General features: G+C 36.0%; 1 protein-coding gene across 2 annotated transcripts; it reads left to right on the forward strand.

Annotated features, from left to right (window-relative positions):
• Positions 1-2,040: 2,040 nt before the first annotated feature.
• Positions 2,041-27,811, forward strand: LOC107873163 (E3 SUMO-protein ligase SIZ1). 2 transcript variants are annotated; one of them, XM_016719909.2, is made up of 17 exons: positions 2,041-2,309; positions 2,517-2,579; positions 6,840-6,920; positions 7,418-7,460; positions 8,531-8,603; positions 8,842-8,998; positions 9,501-9,637; positions 10,223-10,291; positions 22,275-22,362; positions 22,436-22,511; positions 22,904-22,977; positions 23,214-23,321; positions 23,863-24,024; positions 25,016-25,120; positions 25,222-25,302; positions 25,445-26,606; positions 26,997-27,811. In XM_016719909.2, exons 2-17 carry the CDS (start codon positions 2,556-2,558, stop codon positions 27,131-27,133), a joined length of 2,577 nt encoding a protein of 858 aa, XP_016575395.1. In that variant the 5' UTR covers positions 2,041-2,309; positions 2,517-2,555; the 3' UTR covers positions 27,134-27,811. The 2 variants fall into 2 exon arrangements, with proteins under 2 accessions (XP_016575395.1, XP_047270862.1); XM_047414906.1 differs by lacking the exons at positions 2,041-2,309; positions 2,517-2,579 and having other exon boundaries at positions 6,842-6,920; positions 7,398-7,460.

Raw genomic sequence — 27,811 nt, forward strand, 5'->3', positions numbered from 1 at the left:
AGATCATTACTCCTATTCATGAAACTTTGCATGTTAGCCTATCTCATTTAGCATACCAGTATATTCAAAGTACTGATCGCATACCTTTCTTTTGCACTATGATGTCTCATATCATAGGTGCTGACTCTCAGTTTCTGGATCGCACTTAGTCCCTCAGATTCTCTGCAGTACAGTAGCAGTGGTGAGTCCTTATCACCTGAGGACAGACTATTTTATTTTATGTCTTTATTTTAGTAGTCAGTAGAGTTAGTTGGGGGCTTGTCCCATCAACTCTCAGTCAGTCAGTCTTAGAGACTTTTCAGATATTACAATTAGTTAGTTGTTTAGTTTATTAGTACTTTATCAGATTCAGACAATCGTTTTTCCTAGATTTATATTTCAGTTTGAATTCAGATATTTAAATCCTTATGACACTTCAGTTATTCTTCCGCATTCATGGTTACAGCAGGTACCAGCTCATGGGTTAGCTTGTGGTCTCTCGGGATTGTAAGCACCGTGTAACGACTAAGGGGTAGTCTCGGGTCGTTACACATAGTTATCAATCCATTCCTGACATATGGATTATACTGGCACCCTACTTTGAATGAAAGAGAATGTATCTGTCTCTCCACCTCAACGTCTCCAATGTTTGCACATGCCAAAAGAGCTCTTGTGAAGCTCCAATCGCTTGGAATGTTCCCTAGTCTATGATCTGAGCCATTAACTCCAGAGATTCCACACTTTGACCATTATGCATTAGCCCAGAAATTATTGCTGCCCAAGATGCTACATTCCTTGTAGGCATTTGCTTGAACAACTTCTTAGCCTCCTCAATCATGCCATTGTGTATATATCCAGCTAGCAGAGTATTCCAACTAAGGGCGTTTAAGTTCCTAATATCGTTAAACACTTGCCTCGCCTCAACTATCCTCCCGCTTTGAGCATATATAGTCATCATTGCAATTAGTGTCTCAACAGTCTGTTCGGGAACTTGTCTATAAAGTGCAACTGCATCTTTCAACCTACCATATTGTGAGAGGGCTAAAATCATCATTGTCCACGAGTACTAGTTCTTCTTGGGGAAATTCCCAAAATATCTCAATGCCATATTCAAATTCCCAACTCACGTGAATACATTCAAAATTACAGTTCCTATAACAATATCCTCGCTATACCCCATTTTCATAGCCAATGTCACTAAATTTGCAAGGTCACTACATTATCCAATCCAATAACCACCAATAAAACCACCAAGAACATCTTCTGATCCGACATCACTCCCCTCCTACGCATATCCACAAACCACCTCTACGCTTCCTCAAACTCACTTACCCCAACACACCCCGAAATCATAATCGTATACGCCACCTTATTTCTCTCTGACATTTTATTAAACAACTCCCATGCTTCTCTAATCCTACCCACCTTCACATACCCATTAATCATCGCGTTCTAAGACGAAACATTTCTCTCACCCATTTCATCAAGCACCTTCCATGCACTCATAAAATCCCTAATCCCTATATACCCACTCAACATCGCACTATAAGACACACCATTCTTCTCAGGCATTGCTTCAAACACAGCAACAACATCACAAAACCTCTCATTTTTTGCTTACCCAGATAACATCGTAGTCCAAGTCCTAATATTGAAATTTATCCAGGACTAAAATTGGAATATCATTCACACTGTTTCTCAAGATTGACTTGAAAACCTTCTGTAATTGTCCAATATATATATATATATATATATATATATATATTATTTAAATAAATATAATTGACTATCAATGACACAAAAGTTTTAACAACTTAAAATATTATTATACAAATTTCATCAATGTAAATATAATAATGTATGCCTAACTTAGAATTTATCAACCAAATAAATACAAATTTTAACTAAATGATAGAATTATACATAATATAAAATTTTTAAAGATCAATATTAAGTTGTGGGTAACACGACGTAAGCCGACTAATATATTTTACAAACGTGAGAACCCAAGAAAAAAGAAAAGAGAATTAGTTAGCTCCCTTTCCAAGTGTCACACTATCCCTTGTCTTTTTCCTTTCCTCTAATCTAAAATATTTTTTTCCTAAAAACAAAAAAAAAAATAAAAAAAAAATTAAGAACCCGGATTTGTTTGCATGAAACAAACCGTATTTGATAGTGAAGGGATATGTCCGTAACTTTTGGCAGTAGTCCGATTATACTTACGAAATTACTGCCCAAAACATTCTGAAATATAGGAGAAGCTTAATCAGCAATTTGCTGAAAACCCTTCTGTTATCTCAGCAGTTTCATCCTTTAATCTCTCCACCCTGGTAATTTTTTTTGTGTGATCAATGTTTCAATTGTAACTGTTGTTTTTGTTAATTGACATTTTATGATCTATCTGTTTTTTTTTTTTTTTTTAAATTTTATAACGGTGGTGTCTGAGCAGCTTTTAGAATTTTGATTTTTTTCTGATAATAATTTGGAATTTGAATTGATGTTTTTCACGTATTGTTTGTGGGTGATTTTATGATTAGGTCATTTGCGTTGTGTTTAGCATTCGGAGGCGTGTAAAAATGGATTTGGTAACTAGCTGCAAGGTAATTTGGTTTTACTGAATGTCATTTGATTTTTTGCGTTCCTTGCTCCTACCCTTGGCAGTTCTATTAGTTGCTGGCAGTAATTAGTTTAAATTTAATCGCGTTTTGTTTGTTGTATGTCGTTGAATGTGTTGCTTTCTTTTACAGTTGAAGACTTAAATTAGTGTGAGTTACAGAGAATAATTTTCCTTAAAAAGGTGAATTATTTAATACAAGAACGAGATAGAGACCCTGTGTGTTTGAAGTTATCTATTTTTCCCTTGTCAATGGCTTACAAGCCTAGTTTGAGATTTCTACATTGTCCATTTGAGGCAATGTCGACGAATTAGTATGAATCAGGACAGTTTTACGTTGTTCTTGTGGTAGATTGATATAACCTTGACGTAGTTTGGGTCACACTTATGGTAGTTGATGAGGGCAAAACACCAATACTAAAAGTAAAATCTGTGCTAGTCCGATTTAGCATAGTTAGGGCTTGAGTCCTCTACAGAGAATCCAACCTTTTGAAACTAGGGCCTGAAACAAATCAGTTGAACCATTTACAAACAAATAAGATTTAAGTGTTCCGCCTAGAAATAGGAAAGGAATGGATCTTCACATGTTCATTTTGTCTTGTGCTAAACAATAAGAAAGGGATTATTCCCCATCGTGGACGTGCTAAGGTCTTTTCTGATTCCTTGCAACATAGTGCATCTCTTAGTAAAGGGGCGTGAAAAGTGGTGACATTGGGACTCAATGAAAGCATTTAAAATCAAGTAATTTGTTCAAACATCATAAAACAAATATTTAAAGTGATCTAAAATTTTGAGCCAAGATTAAAGATATTTACCGAAGGAAGAAACCGGGAAACTCGACTTAGGATGATTAGTTTAGATTTCACTCTTTGAGTAATAATTCTTGAACATAACTATTAATAGTTCTCGCATAAATAATTGTCTATTTCTGTCCCCAATATGCTACGTTTTTTCCTCGAATAACTATACCTTAAAGATACCAGATTGCCAGCACCCAAAAGAAGATATCAAACGACACATCGAGAATTCAATTTATGTATGTGTTTATTAATGACATATTTTAGATAACAAATGGAGCTTCTCTCGAATGTTCCAACTCCAACTCCGGTAACAGTCTCCTCAATCAATTCTCTCAATATCAACGGGTTATAGGAGAACCACTAGTGAAAATAATTCAAGCGCATGATTACCTCTTAATTCCTTTATTTATCCAAAAAAAGAAAGATTCAATCATGATGAATTCACCATAAAAAATACAACAACAACAACAACAAACCCAGTGTATTCCCACCTAGTGGGGTCTTGGGGGGGTAAGATGTACACAGTCCATACCTCTACCTCTGATGAAGTAGAAAGGCTGTTTCCGAAAAAATACACAATAGATTTTTAATTCAAGAAGCTAAATCTAAACTTATACATTAATAAGTTTCCATTAAGAAAGTTCCTCCATAAAAGAGTTCATATCTAAATAGAAACGAAGAGCTAGATTACAGATCAATTAGGAGAATGTAATCTCTCTCCAAAGTTCCTGGGCGCAAAACTTCAATATACAGTCCATATTTAAGATCCCTAACTTATGGGACGAATACGTGTGCTTGAGGATATGTAAAAATGACCAAATATCCTTAAATTACAACTTCTAGGTCGGCCCTTTGGTTCTGGCTTTTGCGCTGCAGCATAGAGTTCATGCAGATTTGCCCGCGCTGTGTTTTGCATTGTAAACACTAGCACTTTTAGGTTGCAGCGCGAATCTCTCCACACTCGCGTCAATTCTTGCATGGATCCAACCTCAAATTTGACTTTCTTGATCTTTTTCTTCTTGTTTTGACTTTGACTTAGATTAGTCTGCTTATGCACCTTTAAATACCTATACCAAAAGTTTATGTATTAATCATCAAAATGATATAAATTTAATCAGAAAATAGCTAAAATACATCCAAAACCTGTCAAATTCATAGGTACAGTTTAACTCGTCAGTAGTCATTATGGTCTTATTCTCACGGCACTGTGGTAATGAATGTTAATTTTGAGCTTTGCATCACTAGTTTATTTCCATATGTTATAGCAACATGGATCTTTTCTGGAGCAATCCCCTAATGTTGAATTTGGTAAAGTTGGCCCATTGACCCTTGCTTATGGTGTACATTTCCCAGACATGCTTGTATTCGTTAGTTCAAATGATCAAGATTAATGTCATACGACCTGGCTGCAAAACCCCGTCCTATCAATTATGTTTCATTGTTTTGGAGGTTGTTGCCATAGTACTCAAAAGAGAAGTGCAAAAGAGGAACCAAATAGGTTGGGGGCAAAGTGGAATTAAGGTCAGCACTTTAAGTGTTTAACGAATGTAGGTGCTAATGAAGAAAATTAAAAAATTTGTATGTAAAGCAACGGAAAAATAAATACATATACAAGCAATAAGCATTTGGTAAAAGTAATTGAAATAAGTACAATCAAAATATATGAAATCATGTCAATAGAGTTTAAAAGCCATTTTAACTTGCTGATTTAGATAAAATATATAGGTTTTGAAGCTAATTTTTTTTTTAAGTGACTTTTGATTTCTTTTTTATCAATAAAATTTCTTCGTAACAACAACATACCTAGTGTATTCCCACAAAGTGGGTTCTGGGGAGGGTAGAGTGTATGCAATCCTTACCTCTACCTCAGAGGTGACGTAGAGAGAGGTTGTTTGAATAAACCCTTGGCTCAAGACAACTAGTTGTAACGACAAATAGGTAGTAACAAAACAACAAATAGTAACTGAACAAGATTACCATCAAATAATATTACAATCGATCTACCCGGAACAACAAACATCAACAAAACTTCAAGAACAAGAAACTACCAGCGTAGCTCTACAACTACTAGTACATGCTACAAGACAAAGCACTCCTACCTACCAGCAAGGACACACTCCTACCTACTAACCTTCTACCTCAATTTGCAACCTTCACACCTTCCTATCTTAGGTCATGTCCTCGGTATGCAGTAGCTACGCCATGTCCTGGCTTAATCAATAAAAGTTCTTCATAACATTTTTAAACATTTTATATATCAATTTACCAACTGTTAACTATTGCACTCTTATAGACAGAGCCCATAGGTAATAAGGCACATGCCTTGGCACCTAAGTTGCTTGAATTCGGGAGTGGTAGACACGGATGCGGTCCAAGGGTCGGATTTGGCTAAATCAAAACTTTAAGATTCGAGGGTACTAATCTAGGTAGGATGCAGGTACAGGTGTTGGGATTTGGCTGAAAAAATCAAAATTATAAAGATAGATCTATAAAGATATTCTAAATTTTGATAGTTATTCGGAGGAAAACTTAGATATATGTTGTAGAATTTAATCTTCCATTCTCCAAGATAGGCATTAAAAACATACATTAATTATCAAAAAATCAACATGCTAATTATTAATTAACAAGGCATGTGCCTTATTACCTATGGGCTCTGTCATAAAGATAGATCTATAAAGATATTCTAAATTTTGATAGTTATTCGGAGGAAAACTTAGATATATGTTGTAGAATTTAATCTTTCATTCTCCAAGATGGGCATTAAAAACATACATTAATTATCAAAAAATCAACATGCTAATTATTAATTTAGGAATTATCTCTCTTTTCTATGAGGGAGAAACATTTATAAATAACAAATAGTGACCAAGAGGTAAAGCTAAAGAGAATTAAACCTATGCCATTTTCCATGTCTTAAATTTGTTTATCTTTTATTTGAGAAATTAAAATCTCAATTTTCCCCACAAATATGTCTATGGACTCTAGTCAAAGTATCCGATGTGGGTTGACTGAATGCCACATAAATCCTGCACTTGCACCCGTCTTGTGTCGATTTGTTTTCTTTAGCAAAAAGGAAGAGTTGGCACAGCTTAGCTTGGCACCTTACTGTCCTCACTGAAGTGCCATTGAAGCCGGCGAAGCACACAATTTTGCTTTAAGTGACTCTCAGGGCTTAAATGTGCCTCAGACGAGTCTTTAACAAAGCTATTGGTCCAACCTCTTTCGGTCTCTGAGTAGAGAGGACTATGTAGGCTTGGGATAGTTGATCTCACCTTATCAAGGAAATTGTCGGAGTTTGTTATAGTCTGATAAAAAAGTACTGCATCACGAAGCAGGAAATTAATTTGGGCATTATCTCATGTGATGTCCTTCTGTGACACAATTTGGTGTTAGGGAACTGGATGCACCTGCCTATTTTAAGTGACAACTAATATCTCTTATAGGATAAATTGACACATTTTCGGATAAAGGAGCTCAAAGATGTGCTTACTCAACTTGGTCTATCAAAGCAAGGAAAGAAGCAGGTTTGAACATTTTATTGATTCTTCGTGGTTTCATATATTGAACCTGGCTTCTTTTTAATTCTCTCATATTTATTGATTTGCCAAACAGTTTCCTGTACCTTACTGTGTTACTTCTATGTTGGCTCATGGCCATATTGGTCTGTATGAGTCCTAAATCAATTTATTTTGCCTTCTAAGTTATTTATATCTATATTTTAGGGTTTCCACCACACTTCATTCAGTTGGTCCTCCTTATCAGTTGTTGGCAAGAATGTGTAATAAGACTTTGGCCTAGTCTACTATTCCTTTTGAATAGGGAATTACTTTGGGAATCTTGTAATCAGTTTAAAGATGAGTGAGAGTATGCTTCTTTTTGTTGATTCGTAGTTTTCCTTTCTTTATAACAAGTACTGTATCTCAACTTTGAATTAGTAATTATTTATGATTCAGTTAGTAATTATCTATGATTATCATTTATCACTAGTATGTGTTTGACAGTCGGCTTTGGCATGATGTAGGACCTTGTTGATCGCATATTAGCTATTCTTTCTGATGAACGAGGTGAGCAGCCACATAGCTTGCTTGGAGAAATTTTAGGGAATTGTTAATTTCAAATTTCCTATTTTATTCTCAATGACATGATTTTATGATCATATACTAATGTTAATGACATATTCAGGACTAGAAATTTAGAATTCTCTTTTTCTGAAATTTCGTGTCTTGTTAAATATGTTCACATAAAATGAAATAGAGGGAGTAGTATTTAAGATCACAGGGAGTACAAAACAATTGAAACTTAAAAAACTTGCCACTATCGGATAAAGTGGTCACCGTTGAACTATTTTAGACAAACTTTTACATGCACTTTCGTTTTTGGGTTATTTTGTTGGACTTACAGTTAAATTTAAATAGCAAGAGTGCTCATTTCAGGAACAGTATTATAACTAATTTCAATCATTCTAGACCTTTTTTTTAAAATTTTGTAGGAACGACTTCTGTTCCTACCTCGGAAAAAAAGAACTTCTGTTTTTGATGATACTTATTTGTTACTTCAAATTTAAATACTAGACAGGAAAATAGTGATGGATTTAAATGTGTTTGACAGAATTTATTGTTATTTAATCTGTGTATATGTGCAAAAATAGAAATAAATAAAATATTATATACATTTTAAAAAATTCTTGTAGTTTGATGAAATTTAATATCATAATTTGACTTATTTTAAAGTCATGATATGAGACGAAGAATCTTTTTACACATTTCTCTATTTGGAATAGATAGCAAATCATTACTTGATAAAAAGAAAAAATTGCAAAGGACTACACGAGCTATGTAGCATTAAAAGTTGTTGAGGGGAAACTTATGACTTAACATCTTGTAAATAAATGTCTGACAGTCTGGAATATATTATATTTTTTCAGAACTTTTGACTACAAAAGAATCAAATTATTGGGGTCGAAGGTTGGATAGTGATTGTGTTGAGTTTGGGCTGACTTTAGGCTAGCTTTTGTTATGGGTTAAGATGGGTTGTGCCCAAACTTACCCCATTTGTAATATAGGCCATGCCAAACCATTAAAACTTTGGTGGGCTGTAATAGCTAATGCTAACATATTTATGTGATTTTGAACAGTTTCAGGAATGTGGGCAAAGAAAAATAGTGTTGGAAAGGAAGAGGTTGCAAAACTTGTCAATGGAATTTACAGGTATAAAACAGCCCTGATCTCGAGTACACTTAAGTAACAGGATTTATGGAGAAATAAGCTTGTGTTGCTTCTTCATGTCAAACTTCCATTTGCATCAGCGGGACATGATACTGTTTAATTCATTTTGCCTTTGTTAAATTAAATGAAACAGACATGATAATTTTTTACCTTGTAGGCTTTACTCGGGAATTTTTTTTCTTGGTTGTATTAATGTATTAATGTTTGTTGCTTCTTTCAGAAAAATGCCATTGTCTGGGGCAACTGACCTAGCATCTAAGTCACAGATTGTCTCAGATAGCAGTAATGTAACGTTAAAAGAGGAAGTTGAAGATACTTATAAGATGAAGATTCGATGTCCCTGTGGAAGCTCGCTACAAGCTGAAACAATGATTCAGGTTTTACTTCTGTGCTTATTCCCTTCGTCAGCCTTAATTATGAAAATAAACTTGCATATGCAGAAATATCCTGTGTATTGCCCTGATTGAGGAAAGACTCCTGTAATGTTCAGAATATCTTTCAAAGAAAATGTGTAGTAAATTTTGTATACCAAGCATCTTCAATTTGTACAAGGTTTTTCTCCTCTAACTTAGGGGTCTGCCAATATTGGGATTTGAGATGTTTTATTGTTAATCTTTTTTATATTCTACGAGTATCATTATAGTTTCAATGTAGGCATATCTTCATTTTATTGTTCAGTACTCTATTTCTGTTGCAGTGAGGGGTAGGCACACTTTGTGGGAATACACTGGGTTTGTTGTTGTTGTTGTTGAGGGGTATATGCTTTCCTTGTATGTGATGATGTATCAATGTATGCTGTCAGTCCTAGTATTTGGATCTTCTGTTTCTTTTTTATTCAATACACTTCATTTTGTGTCTAAAACGGAATTTTGCATGCAGTGTGAAGATATAAGATGCCGCACATGGCAACATGCATGCTGTGTCATCATTCCAAAAAAGCCCATGGAGGGGGGTTTTCCTCCAATTTTTCCTGAAACTTTTTACTGTGAATTGTGCAGATTGAGTCGTGCAGACCCGTAAGTTGTCACTGATTCTTCTGTTTACCTTGCTTCATCTGATTCTCTTTACCACAGGATATTACAATGCAAGTGCATTCTGTTTTCTTTTTCATTAAACACCATAGTGCAGACAGTCATGTATATTTAGTTATACATTCTTTCTTTCTTTATTCCTTTTTGGGGTTTGGTAGTCGCAGTTGTGGGGAGTGGGGTGGAGATTTGGCTTTAAAGAGTCTGGGGGGTTTTCTATGTGACAGAACGAGTTATTACCACTTTATGTTTATATCCTTGTTGTAGGTCTGATATCTTTTAGCCTAGGAATAGATGTTCAGGATTTTTTGAGAAGGGAGCTTTTCAGCTAATTTGGCTATTTGGTTTTGTTAATTCATCACTGTTACTATATGTCGATAAGCTGTGTACAGAAGATGTGAGTGCTAACCTGGGACGGCCAGTATGGGAGTAAAATCTTAAAGGATAGACTGACATTAATTGTACTCAGCGCCGGCGCTTCATTTTCTATGCATATGGATATTGAGTTGTTGCATCGGTTCTTACGTGATCATAAGTGCTTTGACCTTCACTAATGGAATTATCTATATGCAGGTTCTGGGTGACAATGGCAAACCCTTTATATCCTGTTAAGTTGGCTATCACTAGCGCACCTGCTGATAGGTGAGTTACTTGTATCCCATTAATCTTGTGAAAGCTATTATGTCTAGAAATAGGTCTGCTGCTGTTCCTTCTTGTTGGGTTTAAGTTTAGATTGTTTATGCTGTTAATTTCCTAGGTAGTGGTACGAACTGCGTACACTTACCCTCCCCCAATTTGTGGGAATATACTGGGTATGTTTTTGTTGTTGTTGTTGTTGTTGTTATGTTGTTAATGTCTTAAAAGCAAGTTCGCTTTTACTTTCAAAAATCCAAAACCACGACAAAGGTGACAAGGTTGTGAAGCGTGAAGCAGGAGGTGACATGCATAGTTTTGGACTAGTTAAAATATGATACACATATGAATTTAGTACTATAATAATAACATTTCAGTTACAATAACTAATCTCATCACATGATCCTTATGTGCAATAATGTCGATATTAGTCCAACAAATTTGAGATTCAAAGAATTGATTGCTTCTTTTTGTATCACTTTCCACGTCATTGTTTGAAGAAGTGCATGGCTTTGCCCATGAAGTGATGAGTTCTCGCTTCACATTGCTTCGTTTCTTTAATCGAAGAAGCTATGGCTTTTAATTACACTACTTGAACTGTGCCAACAAAGTCAGAGCAAATAGTTATTAATGCCCGTTTTGGTGGTTATTAAGAAAGGTGAATTTTGTTTCCTTTTCCTCGCACAGATGGAATAGGAGGGGGTTTGGTTCTAGCAAACCGGTGTGTCATTCCATTTCTGCCTTCTATTCCCCGATGAACAAAAGAGGCGCAAAGACGGAAATAATAGGACAAAATCTTATCTTTATCTCATTTAGTGATGGCTTTGGTATTTGAGAGATTAAAACATTTTGAAATAGGGTCATGAGATGAGTTTAATCTTGCATTTTGAATGTATGCAAAGTTAGTATATCATTAAATGGCAGATCTTTTGTTTTATTGTATCTACACCATGTTAGTTCAAAAGTACCAATTGAACGTTAAGTATATCTAAAAGAGAGAAGTATCGATTACCCCCTGAACTTGTCACGTTTTATTCATGGTACATTTGAACTTTGACTAGTCCTAAGTAACCCCGAACTTGTTCTTTTACTACATCGAGTGACCCTTTTTTGCTGACATGGCAAAATATTTGGTTTCACACTCCATCACGCCCGTGATAGAGTGATTTTTTGGCCAATCAACATTTTCAATGGTTAAAAATCAAAACAACTCTATTTTCCTTTAATTTTTTCAAAAAATTCAATCACCCTCTTCCTATTTAACTTCCAATCTAAAAAAAAATCCATTCTATTGCTTCTACTTTATCTACTTATTTCTAGCTCCATAAATTATAATAGGAGACTTGTTTGTGCATGTGGGTCTCCTCCAATTGTGAAAATTTCATGGTCGGATGACAATTTCGAACATAGATTCCTCGGTTGTATGCATTATGGTGTATGTAGTTATATTGGTTAACGATTTGATTTTCAATTTAACCGATAAGAAAATACTCATAAAATAGAAAAAGTAGTAACTACCATGAAAAGAAACCAAATCTTAGTTGCAACCAAAATAATAATTTAGCATAAACTTATTGGGTTTTCGGTTTACCCAATATCCCAGTAAAAATAATCAAAATTGAATCAATAACCCAATAATTTCTTTTTATAAAATCATTATAAAATCGTTAACCCAATAACGATAAATCAATTACATTTTTATCGGTTTGATTTTTGTACACCCTTAACTTAAATTGCAATTTCTTACTCCGTTAATTATAATAAGAAATGTATTTGTGCATGTAAGTCTTCTCAAAATCCTAATTGAAACACTAATTAGAAACTACTATGAAGCACTAACTGGAAAAAATAATTTCATATTCTTAACACAAACAAAAAAATATAATTTTTTCAGATAATAACTTACTTGATCGACGAAAATTTAACCTTTCACTATTTCAGAGTAAAGGAAAACTAAAAAATATAATTTTTTTTAGAGAGAAATCAGATAATAAAGTGTAGAAGTCGGTTATTTTTTAATATAGGATCAATATAAGGGAAGTGGATGGTATTTATTCACGTGGACAGACTTCTAGGCATTTTTTTCCATGTGTATGCGCGTGTTTTACAAGCCCTGGTCCTTCAGCTGAAAAGGGTCACGCGACGTACTAAAAGAACAAGTTCGGGGGTTACTTAGGATTAGTCAAAGTTCAGGTGTACCATGAATAAAAATGTGACAAGTTCAGGGAGGTAATTGATATTTCTCTCTATCTGAAATGTAAGATTGGCATCATGTGGAAATTTGGTTACTAATTTGAATCACTTTCAGTTTCATCCAAGTCATATTGAGCATTTATGGTAGGGATAACATATACATACCGCATCAACTTGTCCCAAAATTTTAACTACATACCTTAACTTTGGAGTGGTCTTATTATCCACTTAGACTTCTTCGAACAACAACCTACCCGCCCAGTGTATTCCCATAAAGTGGTGGGGTCTGGGGAGGGGAAAGTGTACGTAGTCCATACCACTACCTCAACTGAATTAGAGAGGCCGTTTCTGATAGAACTCGGCTCAGGACATCTGACAGTATAACAAACAAAATACACAAAAGCACACAACAAGATGGGATAACACATTACTAGATAATAAAAGAAACAAAACACCCACAAGATACTATTATAAACTATCTATCCAAAATTATAGACACCACCGAAACACCATGAACAAGAAACTCCAGGCTCAGATAGAAACAAAGCATTTTCCCCTACTATAGCAGCTGAACTCCTACCCACTAACCCTCTACCCTAATTCGAGTCCTCCACACCTTCCTATTAAGGGTCATGTCTTCCTAAAACCATCCATAACCAGTTTCTCACATCTCCGTACTAGAACATCCATGCACATCCTCATCACAGGCTCGAACCATCTCAACCTCACTTCCTGCATTTTGTCCTCCATCGAAGCCACTCCCACTTTCTACCGAATATTCTCATTTCTAACCCTATCTTTCCTGGTAAATCCACACATTTATCGCAACATTCTAATCTCTGTCACCTTCAACTTTTGGATGTGGGAGTGCTTAACTGGCCAACACTCCGCTCTATACAACATAGCTATTCAGACTACCACCCTGTACAACTTACCTTTAAGCTTAAGAGACACCTTCTTATCATACAAGACCTGAAGCGAGTCTTCATTTCAACCACCCTGCACTAATGCGATGTGGGATATCCTCGTCAATCTCACTTTATATGGACAAGCAGATTTCATGTTGAGTGTTGAAATAGACGTGCCTCATATATCTATTTATTGCTTAAATTTTTTCCCACTTCTCTCCCTTTGTTTTTTCTTAAGACCTTCACGAAGCCTGGCAATGGACCGGAACCGGTCTTGGTACCGGAACCAGTACTATCGAAAAATCTCAGTGTTCCGCCCTGGTCCGTTGGTTATCGGTGCGAAACCGGATCGGACTGGATCGGTAACCGGTGTTTAACATTTTATTTTTAAATTTAAATTATATTTATTATATTTAATCATAAAACAGTAACAACTTTTTTAAAAACTTTAAAAATATATATAAAAACATTTTTCTTGTATTAAATTAATAAGTTTTTGACTTATAATTTTTTTTTTCAAAAACTTGTCGAAGAAGTATTAAATTTGACTTGTAGAAATTTTATACCATTTCACTTATAAAATTTCTAATACTTTTCCTAACTTATAAAAATTTTTAAGTTATAATTTTATTTTCAAAAACTTGTTAAAACGTTAACTTGTTATAAAATTAACTTTTAAGAATTTATAAAACTTTTCCTAATTTTATAAAGTTAAACTATTAAAGTTTGTAAGTTATTATTTTTTTTTCAAAAACTTGTTAAAACGTTAACTTGTTATAACATTAACTTATAAGAATTTATAAAAATTTCCCTAATTTTATAAAGTTAAACTATTAAAGTTTATTTTTTGCATAACTTTAAAGTTACAAATATAAACTTTATAATTTTAGCTAAGACATTTATAACATTAATTGCATCAAATAAATGACAAATTTTAAAATAAAATTAAGGCGAATAACCTTTATATTTATTCAAATTTCGTACGTTGTACATTTATTACAAATATTAAAAAAGAATCTAATCTACACAGTCTAGGAAGGGTTCTGTTTGAATTAGATCTCTACTCTAGAATCTTATTAATATCTATAATGTCCAAAATATTCTAGTTGTAACTTAGCTATTTCTTTGACGGATATATTTTTCGGAATTGGTCTTTATCCTTGGCCTCCATTGCTTTCATTCCATCATCACTGTTTTCCTCAAATATTTCATCTATTTCGTCTTCAATTTGAGGAGGGGGGTTGTAATTTTAGGAGTCCAAAATTTCTTTGTTCGGCGTTGATTCAATCTCTAAATAATTTCGAAATCTCTAAACTATCCTTTGCTAACAAATATCGATGATCTTCAATCATAAATCTTTTTGTGCTAAAAGCTTGCTCCAAAGCAACTGACGACGCTGGACTTGCGAGCACATCTCAAACCATCCTTGAAAGTTTTGGAAATTGTTTGATACTGGTCTTCCACCATGCTAGAAGTTGAAATTGTCCATTTGTATCTCTAATACTTTTCCGATCCTGTGGAATATACGAATCAAAATCATCACTGCTAGAACATTGAAGACCAAGTTCTTCACCCATCTCGTCATAAAAAATTATCATATCTATGCCTAGAAGTAGGCAAATTAGAGGTGTGGAGGCAAACTCTTGAGTCTAAAGGGTTCAGGGTGAGCAGAAGCAAGACAGAGTATGTGGAATGCAAGTTTAACGACGTGAGGCGGGAGGATGAGGTAGTAGTGAAGCTGGAATCACAGGAGGTTTGTAAGAGGGATAGTTTCAAGTATTTCGGGTCCGTGATCCAGGGTAACGGTGAGATTGACGAGGATGTCTCGCACCGTATTGGGGCGGGATGGATGAAGTGGAAGCTCGCGTCGGGGGTGCTGTGTGATAAGAAGGTGCCGCCCAAGCTTAAAGACAAATTCTACAGGGTGGTAGTCCGTCCGGCCATGTTGTATGGAGCAGAGTGTTGGCCAGTCAAGAACTCCCACATCCAAAAAATGAAGGTGGCAGAAATGCGGATGTTGCGCTGGATGTGTGGGCTGACTAGAGGGGATAGAGTTCGGAATGAGACTATCCGGGAGAAGGTTGGTGTGACTCCAGTGGAGTGCAAGATGCGGGAAGCCCGGTTGAGATGGTTCGGACACGTGAAGAGGAGAGGCATGGATGCCTCGGTCCGTAGGTGTGAGAGGCTAGCGTTGGATGGTTTTAGGCGGGGTAGGGGTAGGCCGAAGAAGTACTGGGGTGAGGTGATTAGGCGGGACATGGAGCAGTTACAGTTCACCGAGGACATGACCCTAGATAGGAAGGTTTGGAGGACGCGAATTAGGGCAGAGGACTAGGGCCGGTTTGAGTCGCTAGTGTAGGGAAGTACTTGGTGGGGGTTTTATGCCCGTTATGATTCCGTGTTCCATGTTTTATTACGAATCTGTGTGCTTTTCTCTGCTTTATATTACTGATGGGTGCCGTATTTATGTTATGTAATCTTGTGCTGTGCTTGACTATGTGTTTGTGTGGTATCTCGTGCCTTGAGCCGAGGGTCTATCGGAAACAGCCTTTCTACTTTTTAGAGGTAGAGGTATGGACTGCGTACATCTTACCCCCCCAGACCCCACTAGGTGGGAATATACTGGGTTTGTTGTTGTTATGCCTAGAAGTAGGAGGTTGGGCCGCGGAACATTTTGCTCCATAACTTGATACAAGTTATATTAACTCCTAGCTTTAGGTACTATGTTAGCACAAGAAGTTTCAGCCGATGGCTTTTCATGAGGTCCAATTTCTAAATGTGTAAATTTTTTGAACCATCATCATTACACCAATTTCTTTGAAAAATGGGTTGAATAAAGTAGCTGTCAAATAAATTTGTGGAATAAGAACAAAATATTTTTTAAATTTATCAATCATAGCATCAATTGCCTCTTTGTAAGGGCAAATTTTTGTATATTCAACAAGTACTTTAGAAACATCAGTAATGTGAAGAAATATAAGAGAAAAATATCATTGAATTGTTGTAACTACATTATTACATTGAGGCCCTATTTATAGACAATACATTCCAATCCTTTTTCTAATAGGACACTACATTACAATCCTTTTCCAAGTAGGATTTTATATGCTATTCCTATTTCTACTCATATTCTACACTCCCCCTTAAGCTGGTGTATAGAAAACATATGTACCAAGCTTGTTATGGATGTAACTAATATGAGAATCGGTGAGGGACTTGGTGAAGATATTTGCAAGAAAACTGATAAGGACTGCTTTGGACGTCTGGGAGACCTCAATTGAAACGGAACAAATGACAAAATGATCCGAAAAAGTAGTAAATATTGCCGTAAAGTCGATGTGTCGCTGGAAAATTGCCGAAAATTGGTATAAAATATACGGGTCATCTTGAAATCAAGAGACGAGTAGATGTTGAACATGAGTCACTGGAAACTTAGCTGAAACATGCTCACACGCCGAATTATTAGATTTGATGATTGAAAAGTGACTATAATCTGAGGAAAAATAAAGTATATGGGTAGGGTCGGAATGATGACACGAACCTACTGAAAAAGAGAAATATGTGTAGGGTCGGAATGATGGCACGACCCTATTGAGAAATAGAAATTATATGAGTAGGGTCGGAATGACGGCACGATCCTACTGGAAAAGAGAAATTATATGGGCAGGGTCGAAATGATGGCACGACCCTACTGAAAAAGATCTGAGGAGTCACCGGAAAGACGTACAGAACTATGTAAATTAAATATGAGGAGTCACCAGAAAGATGCATGGTGCTATGCAACTAAGATATGAGACAGTAGTCCAGAAAGATGCACGGTGCTACGCAAATCAGATAATGAGAAAATAGTCACTGAAAAGAAGTACGGTGCTAAGAAAAATAGATACGAAAAAGTAGTCACCGGATAGATGCATGGTGCTATACAAAGATATGAGAAAATTGTCACTAGAAAGATACACAGTGAGTCAGTGACCCAACTTTTGCTAACATAATCATTGGCCAGACGGGCGACATATATGGATTATAGCCGCCCGCCGGCAACGGAAACTCTTTGATTCTTTACCAAGATCGTGGAAACTCTGATACCATGTGAAGAAATATAAGAGAAAAATATCATTGAATTGTTGTAACTATATTATTACATTGAGGCCCTATTTATTGACAATACATTCCAATCCTTTTCCTAATAGGATACTACATTACAATCCTTTTTCAAGTAGGATTTTATATGCTATTCCTTTTTCTACTCATATTCTAACGAGTAATATATACTAAAACAAAAGAAATAGTTGGAGTATATTGACCAGATACTGTGTTCATAGCTTGATAAAAAGTTTTTAAAAATTTACAAAGTTCTACAATCCAATCATCATCACCTAGTTCACGATATACATAAGCAACTTCAAGCATTTGATACAAAGAATTCCATCTAGTAGGAATTTCTGTTGGAACTTTTCTATATGGAATATCACATTCTCGACATTGATGTTTAAAATCATCCATTATAGACTTTTATTTTTCAAAATAAAACTACAAGCAACTCAAACTTTAAAACAACCATTTCCAAACAACTCAACACCGTCATGTACTATCAAATTTAAAATATGTGCGGTACATCTAACATGAAAATAATCATCATCTATAGGACATAGTCTAGCTTTTAAAATATCAATAGCTTTCAAATTATTAGAAGCATTATCTAATGTGCATGCCATAGTTTTATCAATAAGTCTAAAATGTTTCAAGCTTTCCGCTATTGTACTAGCTATGTAGCTACTGGTTTTAGTCTCGTCAACATATTTATAAGCAATAATTCTTTTTTGCATGTTCCAATGGTGATCAATTCAATGAGCCGTGAGAGTAAAATAATCATTACCCAGAACACTACGACCCGTATCAAAAGTAATAGATATTTTACCATCAAATTTACTAAATAAGCAACGAAGAAAATGACAATGTTCAGCTTGAAATTTAAAAATATCATTTTTGATTGTATTTCGTGAAAAACCTTTAAAAGAGGGATTATATATTCGTTGAATATAATGAATAAAATTGGGATGCGAAGGAAAACTAAAAGACAAACCCATAACAACAACTATTTTTGGTAATTCTTCTTTATTTATGTCTTCACTTTATGTCGATGATGAGCTTGGGCTAGCCAGGTTATACATGTTTAAACGCGTTTGAACAATATTACCTCCTACAGATTCTTCCGGCAATGGTGTACCACTTTTTTTTGCCTTAGCCTCATTTTCTAGATGAATAAATTCTTTATTACATTTCCTCAAATGCGTAGTTAGCAACCTTGTTCCGCCATTCTTTCCCCCGGTTAAATGTTTCATAACTCTCTTGCATTTATTGCAAGTAGCAGTATTTTTTACCTTATTATGCTCCAAAAATTTTCAAACTAAAGACCTTTTAGGACGTTCGGTACCTTTGGCCCTAGTAAATTATGGTAAAGGGGAACTTCTTCATCGTCTTCCGGTAATTCCGTAACCGGATTAGTAGGGGTAGGGGTTTCATCTCTCTTGTTTTTCTATATCATCTTCTTCCGATAAGTCTTCTTCAACATTATCATAATGCCTTCTTAGGGTCTCTTATTGGCACCAACATTGAAACCATTAGGCTGTGATAAAAAAGTTTCGTTAACATTACTTAGTCTAGGCGGTAATGAACTAGTAGTAGAACTTTTTTTTATTTCTACTAAAAACCTTACCAAAGATTTTTTTTTACCACTACTATTTTTAGTAGCATCCATAATTAAATTCAAATTTAAATATAGTTAAAATATTAAAACAAACAATATAAATATTATAAATCAAAAATTAATGTTAGTAAACAAATATAGATACTAAAAAATAAAAATATAGAGATTAAAGTAAACAAAAAGAGAGATTAAAGTTGGAACGAATATTTACGTAAAAGCAGATGTATACCAAATGTCAGAATTAAAAGATGATAATTGAAGCTTGTAATCTCTTCAAAAAATCTCCCAACTCCAACTAGCTAATACAATAATTATAAATATTAAGAGAATACTAAGAGAGAGTATGAGAATATTTGTGAGAAAAAAAAAATAGGTATAAAGGGGTATTTGTAGTGGAAATTTTAATGGGGTAGTGGGGTAATTTGGAAGCGTGGGGGTGGGGGGGACTCAAAATAGCCGTTGATTGCCCCCTCAACGGCTACCAATTAAATTTTTTTTCTTACAACCGTTTTCCGGGTCGGCACCAGACCGGAACTGGAGCTACTGGAAAAATTCGTGATCCACACCGGTACCGGATTCTGGACTGTTGAGTACCGGGTATACTGGTTCCAACTGGTAGCGGATCGTGACCGGAACCAGACCATTCTGGTGGAGCTCTGGTCCGCTGCCACCCTAACCTTCACTATCACAACAATGTCCATTTTTCCATGCACTGGGCAAATACACAAACCACCATTTTCATCCTTCCAACTCTCGACACACCCACAACTTTTCCATATCTAAGGCCCCATCCTGTTCTTCTTTCTATACACACTCATTGCTAACCATGCACAATAAGCCACCCAGCAAAACACTCATTGCCACATCCACCACAATATCATCACCACATCCCAGCAACCCACTCTGGTTTCACTTCAAAACCCCACCTTTTCCTTCACTGCCATAACCAACATTTTTCTACGCGGACACATACGATATCCACAAGAGGATTTGTACAATTTCCATCCCGGAGCTCCTTCTATAGAGTTTTCTCCGATTCAAGGGAGTTTTTTGAGGGGTGTTGTAGAGAACAAAAAGGAAAGAAAAAGCTAAGTTGCTCGCTCTTCAAAAATGTCTACGAGTGCGTGTCGGATCCTCCAAAAATAGTGTATTTCGGAAGGATCCGACACGGGTGCGGCAACATTTTTGGTGAGTCCGAGCAACTTAGAGAAAAAGGGCTCGGTGGAGAAGTTTTTTCTGGTCGAAGCTTTTGGTTCCTGGTTCGTTATTACAGATCTAAGTTTAAGGGTTTTTATGATAAGTTGTTGAAAATAAAAAGAGAAAGGGACGGTGGAGATAAAAGAGTAATCACCAGAAAACCTATACAACCAAGCCTTGTTTTCTTTTCTCGAGTTTATTTGTCGCTGACAGTGGTTATTCCGGCAGAGAGAATGTGAAAAAAAATTAGATGAGCAGAAGTAAAAGGAAAAGAAAATGTTAAAATACAACTAAACAACTTAAGAATATTAACGTCATTATAAAAGTTAAGAATAGTTAATCTTAATTTGGTACTGAGGGAGAAATAACACTAACTAAAATGGAGAGAGATAAGAAAAACAGTGGGAACATATATTTGATGAAAGGAAATGCTCTAAATAAATAAAATTTTAACCTAAGTTTGCTCTTTACATGCCTAAATGGAGTGAACACACTCTTTATGCCATTTCAGCAAAAGATGGTCTTATTATTCCACTTCAGAACAGTCTTGGGGTGGTGTTGGGTGGGTGGTTACTCATAGGGCTGTCACATACAAACTTTAGGTGTGTAGTTGAAAATTTGTGACAAGCTGAGGTGGTGTTTATTTACTAACCCTTTTAAGTATATGACCTCCTTTGCCTCATTCCCCCTTTTATGCTGGTTTGTGATATGTATCTCTGTACTTTGTTTAGTTGTAATCACAAAATATGCTGCTTGTTTAGAGTATGAGGAACAGTACATCTAATTTTTGGTTTGAAATTGAATTGATTTCTTAGGAGATCTCAAAAAATACAACTCACAACTTATTATGGTTAAATCATCTAAAGTGTATTTGACAGAGTCAAAGAAATATTGTTTGATTGCTCAAATAGTAATAATGATGTAGACATAATGGGAGAAGGGATTATACTTTTAAAACTGATTGTGGACATGATAACTCATTAGGATGATTTGTTATGTACTTAATGCTATGATGAAGAGGAGCATGCTTAACCCAAGACAATTTGCCGAAAGTTTTTTTTTTTTTTTTGGGAGAAAGTTTTAATTGTTTTATAGACAAGAAATACACCAATAGTTTATTTCATCAGTATTTGCAGAATTGTCGGGGAGAACACCAAAAACTTCTATCGTCTACTTGCTCCAAAGCTATTCAAAATATGAGTAATTTCCCCCACCTCATTAGGCAGGGTGTTTAGGCACTAAAAATAAAGGTCACTAAGCAGTTCATTTTCTAACTCTGGAAAGGGATGCTCTTGTTTCCAGAACATCTATGTAGAAAGATTTCATGTTAAGTTATAGATCTTTTCTTTTTGAAGAATATCTGGAATCAGTCAATCACCTTTAATTCATTGCAATGTGGTAAACAAAGCTGCAAACTCTTCCTAAATCCATGTCGTGTAGTCTCGGGAATGCCTTCAGACGTTGGAAGTCTACTGGAAAGCTGGAATGGGCAGAAGCTTACAAGTATCCAGAAACAGTTTTGGAGGACTATACCTCTTGTGTATTTTCTGGACCATTTAGAATGAGAGAAATAGTGCTTTCTTTGAGAACAAGAAGCACCATATTTCTAGAGTAAAGAACTGGCGTCTTCAAAATCTTTTTTTTTGTGTGTGTGAGAGGAATCTGCTAGGCAATATGGATTTCTTGGATTCCCCTTGGAATTATGAAACTTGAACTTATTATAGGGATGTTTGTTTCTGTACTTTTATGGATCTTCTTGGTACTTTTATTAATAAGACTTTTACCTTGTATAAAAAAAATAAAATTGATTTGCCTTTTTAAACTGCTTGTTCTATTGTGAACATACTGCCTTTTTCATATTGACATTATAATGTGGTGATGCAAGTGCAACTATGGAATTCATTCATATTGACGTTATATTGTGGGATGCAAGTGCAACTATGGAATTCATTTGTGAATCACTTTTTAACATTTTAAAAATTTTCAGCACAAACCCAATGCAAAGGATTGAGAAAACATTTCAACTCACTAGAGCCGACATGGAATTATTGGCAAAGCAGGAATATGATGTTCAGGTTGTTGGTTGAATAATGACTTGGTCTTAAGTAGTTATTGTGTATTCATGGTGTTTGTTTTGTAAAATTTCAGGCTTGGTGCATGCTTCTCAATGACAAGGTACAATTTAGGATGCAGTGGCCTCAGTGTGCTGATTTGCAGGTCAATGGTATGCTCTATTCTGTCTTGCTTCATTTATATAATCTTGACCCGTGAGGAATTAAGTGCTGAAAGTATATCTTTCTCCAGTAATGTGTTCTGGGTCCAGCAATATATTATGTACATTATGTGTTAGATAAGTTTCTTCTCTCCAATGCAAAGGCCCGGTCAGCCTTGATATAGAATACACAGTTGCAGAACTCATGGGGCAGGCAAACTCAGTGCAGTGTTTTTTACTTTTATTTTGAATCCTTCTCAGGTTAAATATATTTTCTGTTGTTCTTGTTTTTTTTTCCTTTAAAAACAATCTCCCTAAACATGATGAAAAACTGGTTCATACTTCTTATTTTGTTAAAGAATTTTTTGCCATTTACGTAATTTTTCTTATATTTGAACCAACAGGAGCTCCAGTACGTTGCATAAATAGATCTGGCTCACAATTATTGGGTGCAAATGGTCGAGATGATGGCCCAATAGTGAGTATTCATTTATGTATACCTTTCCATCTTCCTATTTTTCGGGAGGGGCAGATTAGTTGAACATATATGCGCTGCTCGTGGTTGTCTGAGGCAAAACTGCCCGTGACTATACTTTGTAGTTATATTTCATGCTAGCGACTTGCCATTTCTTGGTTATTGTATTGACATATATACAGAACAGCTTTTGTTTTCCTGAATTTTTCTCTCAAGTTTATGTCTTGCTGTTTTGACAGATCACAACATGCTCCAGAGATGGAATTAACAAAATTTTGTTAGCAGGATGTGATGCTCGTATCTTTTGCTTGGGAGTTAGACTTGTAAAGCGCCGTACTTCCCAACAGGTAGTCAAATTTCTGCAATTACACACGTACTTATTTGTTTCAAAAGCTATTGCATATTAAGTTTTTCAAAGAAGCTTGTGATTTTGTTTTGGAACAATTTATTGTGTATATCATCACTTTGTCTCATTATCTTTTCTCTTTTATAGTATTGCACCTTAGCTGCTTTATTTGTTTCCAAGAGTTGTGCAGCATATCTGCCCTAATGAGCAGTGACTGCTGTTATTCTGAGATTCTCAAAGACTAGTCAGAGGGCTTTTGTTTCTTAGACATCTCTTGAAGTAGGCTCAGGCAAGTGCATCGCTACTCGTCTCTTAAGCAAAGTTCATCTGGGGGATCTGGAGTTTTGGCATGTGTAGTTGTAGCAGAGATTTTCTCTTCTTTTTGTAAAATCTTTCTTCTATTATCATTTTTATAGCCCTGGCTCGTAGTATTTTTCTGATGGCTTTTTACATCTAGGTTGACTAATAATAGACATGTGCGTGTGCCTGGCTCCTATTATATTGACCTTTTATGGCGTCTGAAAAATTTTGTTATCTTTTAGATTCTGAATATTATCCCTAAAGAGGCTGATGGTGAGGTATTTGATGATGCTCTTGCTCGCGTTCGTCGTTGCGTTGGTGGTGGGACTACCACTGAAAATGCTGATAATGACAGTGACCTCGAAGTGGTTGCTGATTGTATCCCAGTCAATCTTCGATGCCCTGTAAGCAAATTCTGACACTGTAATCTTCTTTTTTCCACTGCCCTTTCCCAGTGTTCTTGTGTTTAATTAATGCGTCTTCTCTACTCCACTTTCCCTGTGATGTTAGTCTCCTCTTCCATGTATTCTCTCTCATTGCCAAAAGAAGAAATTGATTGACATTTAAAATTTGGCATTTTCCTAGTGAGTTTCACTATCTTCACCTTGGTAGCTGCTAAGATGCTATGATTTACATCACACATAGATTTTTTATTATTTATGGGATATATCTTTGCCACCCACCTCCTCCTCTTTCTCCCTCTTCCCATTTTTGTTTCTTTTAAAGTAGAACTGCAGAGTTGTGCAGTTGCACATAGTGGCAATAGCTTACTCTTAGAAATCTCTTCACGTGCAGTCAGAGCAATTGTATTGCACATTTTTACAGTACTATACATGATAAGGTTTACATTTGATTGTTGAAACGAGAAACAGTTGGGTCTAATTCGTCTTGCATTTGATTGTTGAAACGAGAAACAGTTGGGTCTAATTCGTCAAAGCGTAGACTTTCCCTTTTTGAGGCATCACCTTATCAAGTGAGATGATGGGTGCCAATTTAGCAAAGGATGTTAATAGAAGTAGTTGTTTCTCAAGCACCCAGAACTTTGGCTTGTGTAAAGAGAACAATATACGATGAGTCAGGTAGGCACATAATGCACATCAGGAGTTCAACCCTGCCGTGGATGAAAGTTGGTACTTAAATGGAGAAGGACCAAGTTTTGGAAATTCCCCTCCCCCCCCCAAAAAAAAAAAAACGAAAGAGATTGGCTCGCCTTGAAATTCCAGCTCCTTCTGTTATTATGTGGAAAAAAGAGAGAAATTATTGTTCCTATCTTAAATTTGAATAATTTGCTTTCATTGGATTTGATTTGTTTTCTTTGATTGTTTCTTGCATGTTAATTGCTTTGTGACGCAGCGTGAATCACATTATGATTTTATCTCGTGCACATATGTACAGATGAGTGGTTCAAGAATGAAAGTTGCCGGAAGATTCAAACCTTGTGTACACATGGGCTGCTTTGATCTTGAAGTCTTTGTTGAAATGAATCAAAGGTCAAAGAAGGCAAGTCACTAGGCCCCAGATTTAAGTGTCTATCAGGCTTAGATTAAAAACTCTGTTGTGTCTGCTGTTATTTAGTAACAAATACTATTGATATGATGTAGTGGCAATGCCCTATCTGTCTGAAGAACTACTCTCTGGAGCATGTCATTATAGATCCATATTTCAATCGGATCTCTTCTCAGGTATGGGTAGTAATTAATGTGATCCGTTTTAAACTTTTTGTTTATTATTAACTTCCCAGGTATGGCTAGTTTTGCTTGTGACTTACCATGTTAACCTCATTTTTTTTTTTTTTGTGTTTCTTGTTTGGCTTTTCTGGTGCAGCTGCGAACTTATGGAGAAGAAGTATCAGAAATTGAAGTGAAACCTGATGGTTCTTGGCGTGCAAAGGCAGAAGGTGATCGAAAGAGTCTTGGGGATCTCGTAAGGTGGCACTTACCTGATGGAACTCTCATTGAATCTCAGGATATAGAGTCAAAACCCAAGCCTGGAGTTCTTAAGCATGTTAAACAGGAAGGAGGCTCTGAGAGCCTCGGTGGACTTAAAGTTGGGTTGAAGAAGAACAGAAATGGTTTGTGGGAAATTAACAAACCTGAAGATATACAGGCATTACCATACAGAAATGGATTAAGAGAGAACTTTGAAAATCATATTCAAGATATTATTCCCATGGGCAGCAGTGCCACTGAGAGTGGCAAGGAAGGTGAAGATCCCAGTGTTAATCAGGGTGGTGATGTTATCTTTGACTTCCCTACCAATGGGTTTGAGCTTGAAACCATTTCTCCAAATTCTGCCCCAGCATATGGTTGTAATGACCGCAATCCCCCAGCACCAGCTGGAGATGCTGAAATTATTGTCCTAAGTGATTCCGACGAAGAAAATGAGCCACTTATTTCTTCTGCATCCATTTACAATAACAACCATACTGATGAACCTATAGTCTCTTTTGCGGGCAGGCCTAAAGGAATTTCAGATTCTTGCAATGATGACCATGCACTTGTTAATGATGGGAATTCATGCCTGGGACTGTTCTTTGGGATGAATATGTGGCCTTTGCCTACTATTAACCATGGGCGCCCAGGCTTTCAGTTATTTGGTTCAGATATGCAGCAGGGTCCTATTAACTGCGCGAGCTCCATCAATGGTTACTCGTTGGCTGCGGATACTGGCATTGGATCTTGTTCTCTTCTTCCTGAATCTTCTGTTGATCGTACGAATACTCAAATAAATGATGGTTTGGTTAATAATCCCCTATCATTTGGCAGTAATGATCCCTCACTTCAGATATTTCTTCCTACTAGACCATTGAATGCATCAGTTGAGGCTGATGTGGGGCATCAGCCAGGTTTGTCAACTGGCATTCATACTGAGGATTGGTTTTCACTTAGTCTTGGGGCAGGTGGGGATTCTGCAGTTGCTAGTGGGTTGAGGTCAGGGAAGCCGTCGCAAACCAAAAACTCTTCCTTGGATTCATTGGCTGACACTGGTATTTCCCTGTTTACAGATATTGTGTTGGAGAGTAGAAACAAGAAGTTGAGAAATGTCAACATTCACATTATATATGCGTTAACACTGCGGGCTAGTACTTTTAATTGCAACAAATATTATTTAGGGTAAAATAGACCCCAATTATCAGTTCTGTGATTAGTCATGTTTGGATGCACAGTATGATAAGATGAGAATTCTAATATGAGCACATACACGCACCTAGAGTAGTTTTTTGTAACCCCCATGCTATTTTTACTCTCTGAAATAGTTCCCAATGTGCATGGTAGATGTTATATGTGAGATAAGAGATGTTGTCAGGAGTATTCTTCTTCCTTGTTCTTCTGTTGAAGTTATCTGAACTTATTTAATGATGCTATTCTATACACAGCTTCTTTCCTTCTTGGTATGAATGGTGGAGTATCAATGAAGAGCGGTAGAGAAAGATCAGATGGTCCGTTTAATTTTCCTCGTCAACGTCGTTCTGTAAGACCGAGATATCTAAATATTGATTCAGACACTGATTAAGGAGCCAATTTCACCTAAGAGGAATAATGGTTATTTCTACTGCAAATATGTGGAGTCAACCACAGGATATCTTGTTTTGTAAGATCTTCATGATTTCTTGTTCGTAAGATCTTCTCTGCATGGCTTGGTAATTGATCTTTTTGCCTTGGAGATGAACATGCACCTACCAACAGGGAAACTTTCAACTCCTGTGCTGGAAATTTATAAGTTCTGGTTGGTGAGGAGCTCTCAACCCACCAATTTTTGTATTCTAGTCTGGACTCAGAATCCCCTACTCCCATACATCCTTCGCACTACGAAGAGGGCCTGGCCATATTCTTCTCTTTCATCTTTTAGATGATTCCTTGCAAGTGAATTGTACATTTGGATAGCTTGAATAGTGCAAGTTAATTGTGCATTTGGATTACTTGGCTTGATTTAAAAAGTTCTAGCAACACCAGTTGGTAATTGCCGCTGGATGTACAGTAGCAAAAGAGGGGAGCAATTTATTCATTCAGAACCTCCTCTTTGCCTCATGGGGGGAGGTGCCTATAGCTTGTAAATCTTCATAGATTTTGTATTTATAGACTAGCATTTTCAAATTTGTTTTCTTCCTGTTGAGTTGTGTCTTTGATCATTGAGATGATTGGAGATTATGGTTAAATCTTATCCAAGATAAATGGTCGTAAATTTTCCCCA

The sequence above is a fragment of the Capsicum annuum genome, chromosome 6 (assembly GCF_002878395.1).
Source record: "Capsicum annuum cultivar UCD-10X-F1 chromosome 6, UCD10Xv1.1, whole genome shotgun sequence".
In the NCBI taxonomy this organism is placed as follows: domain Eukaryota; kingdom Viridiplantae; phylum Streptophyta; class Magnoliopsida; order Solanales; family Solanaceae; genus Capsicum; species Capsicum annuum.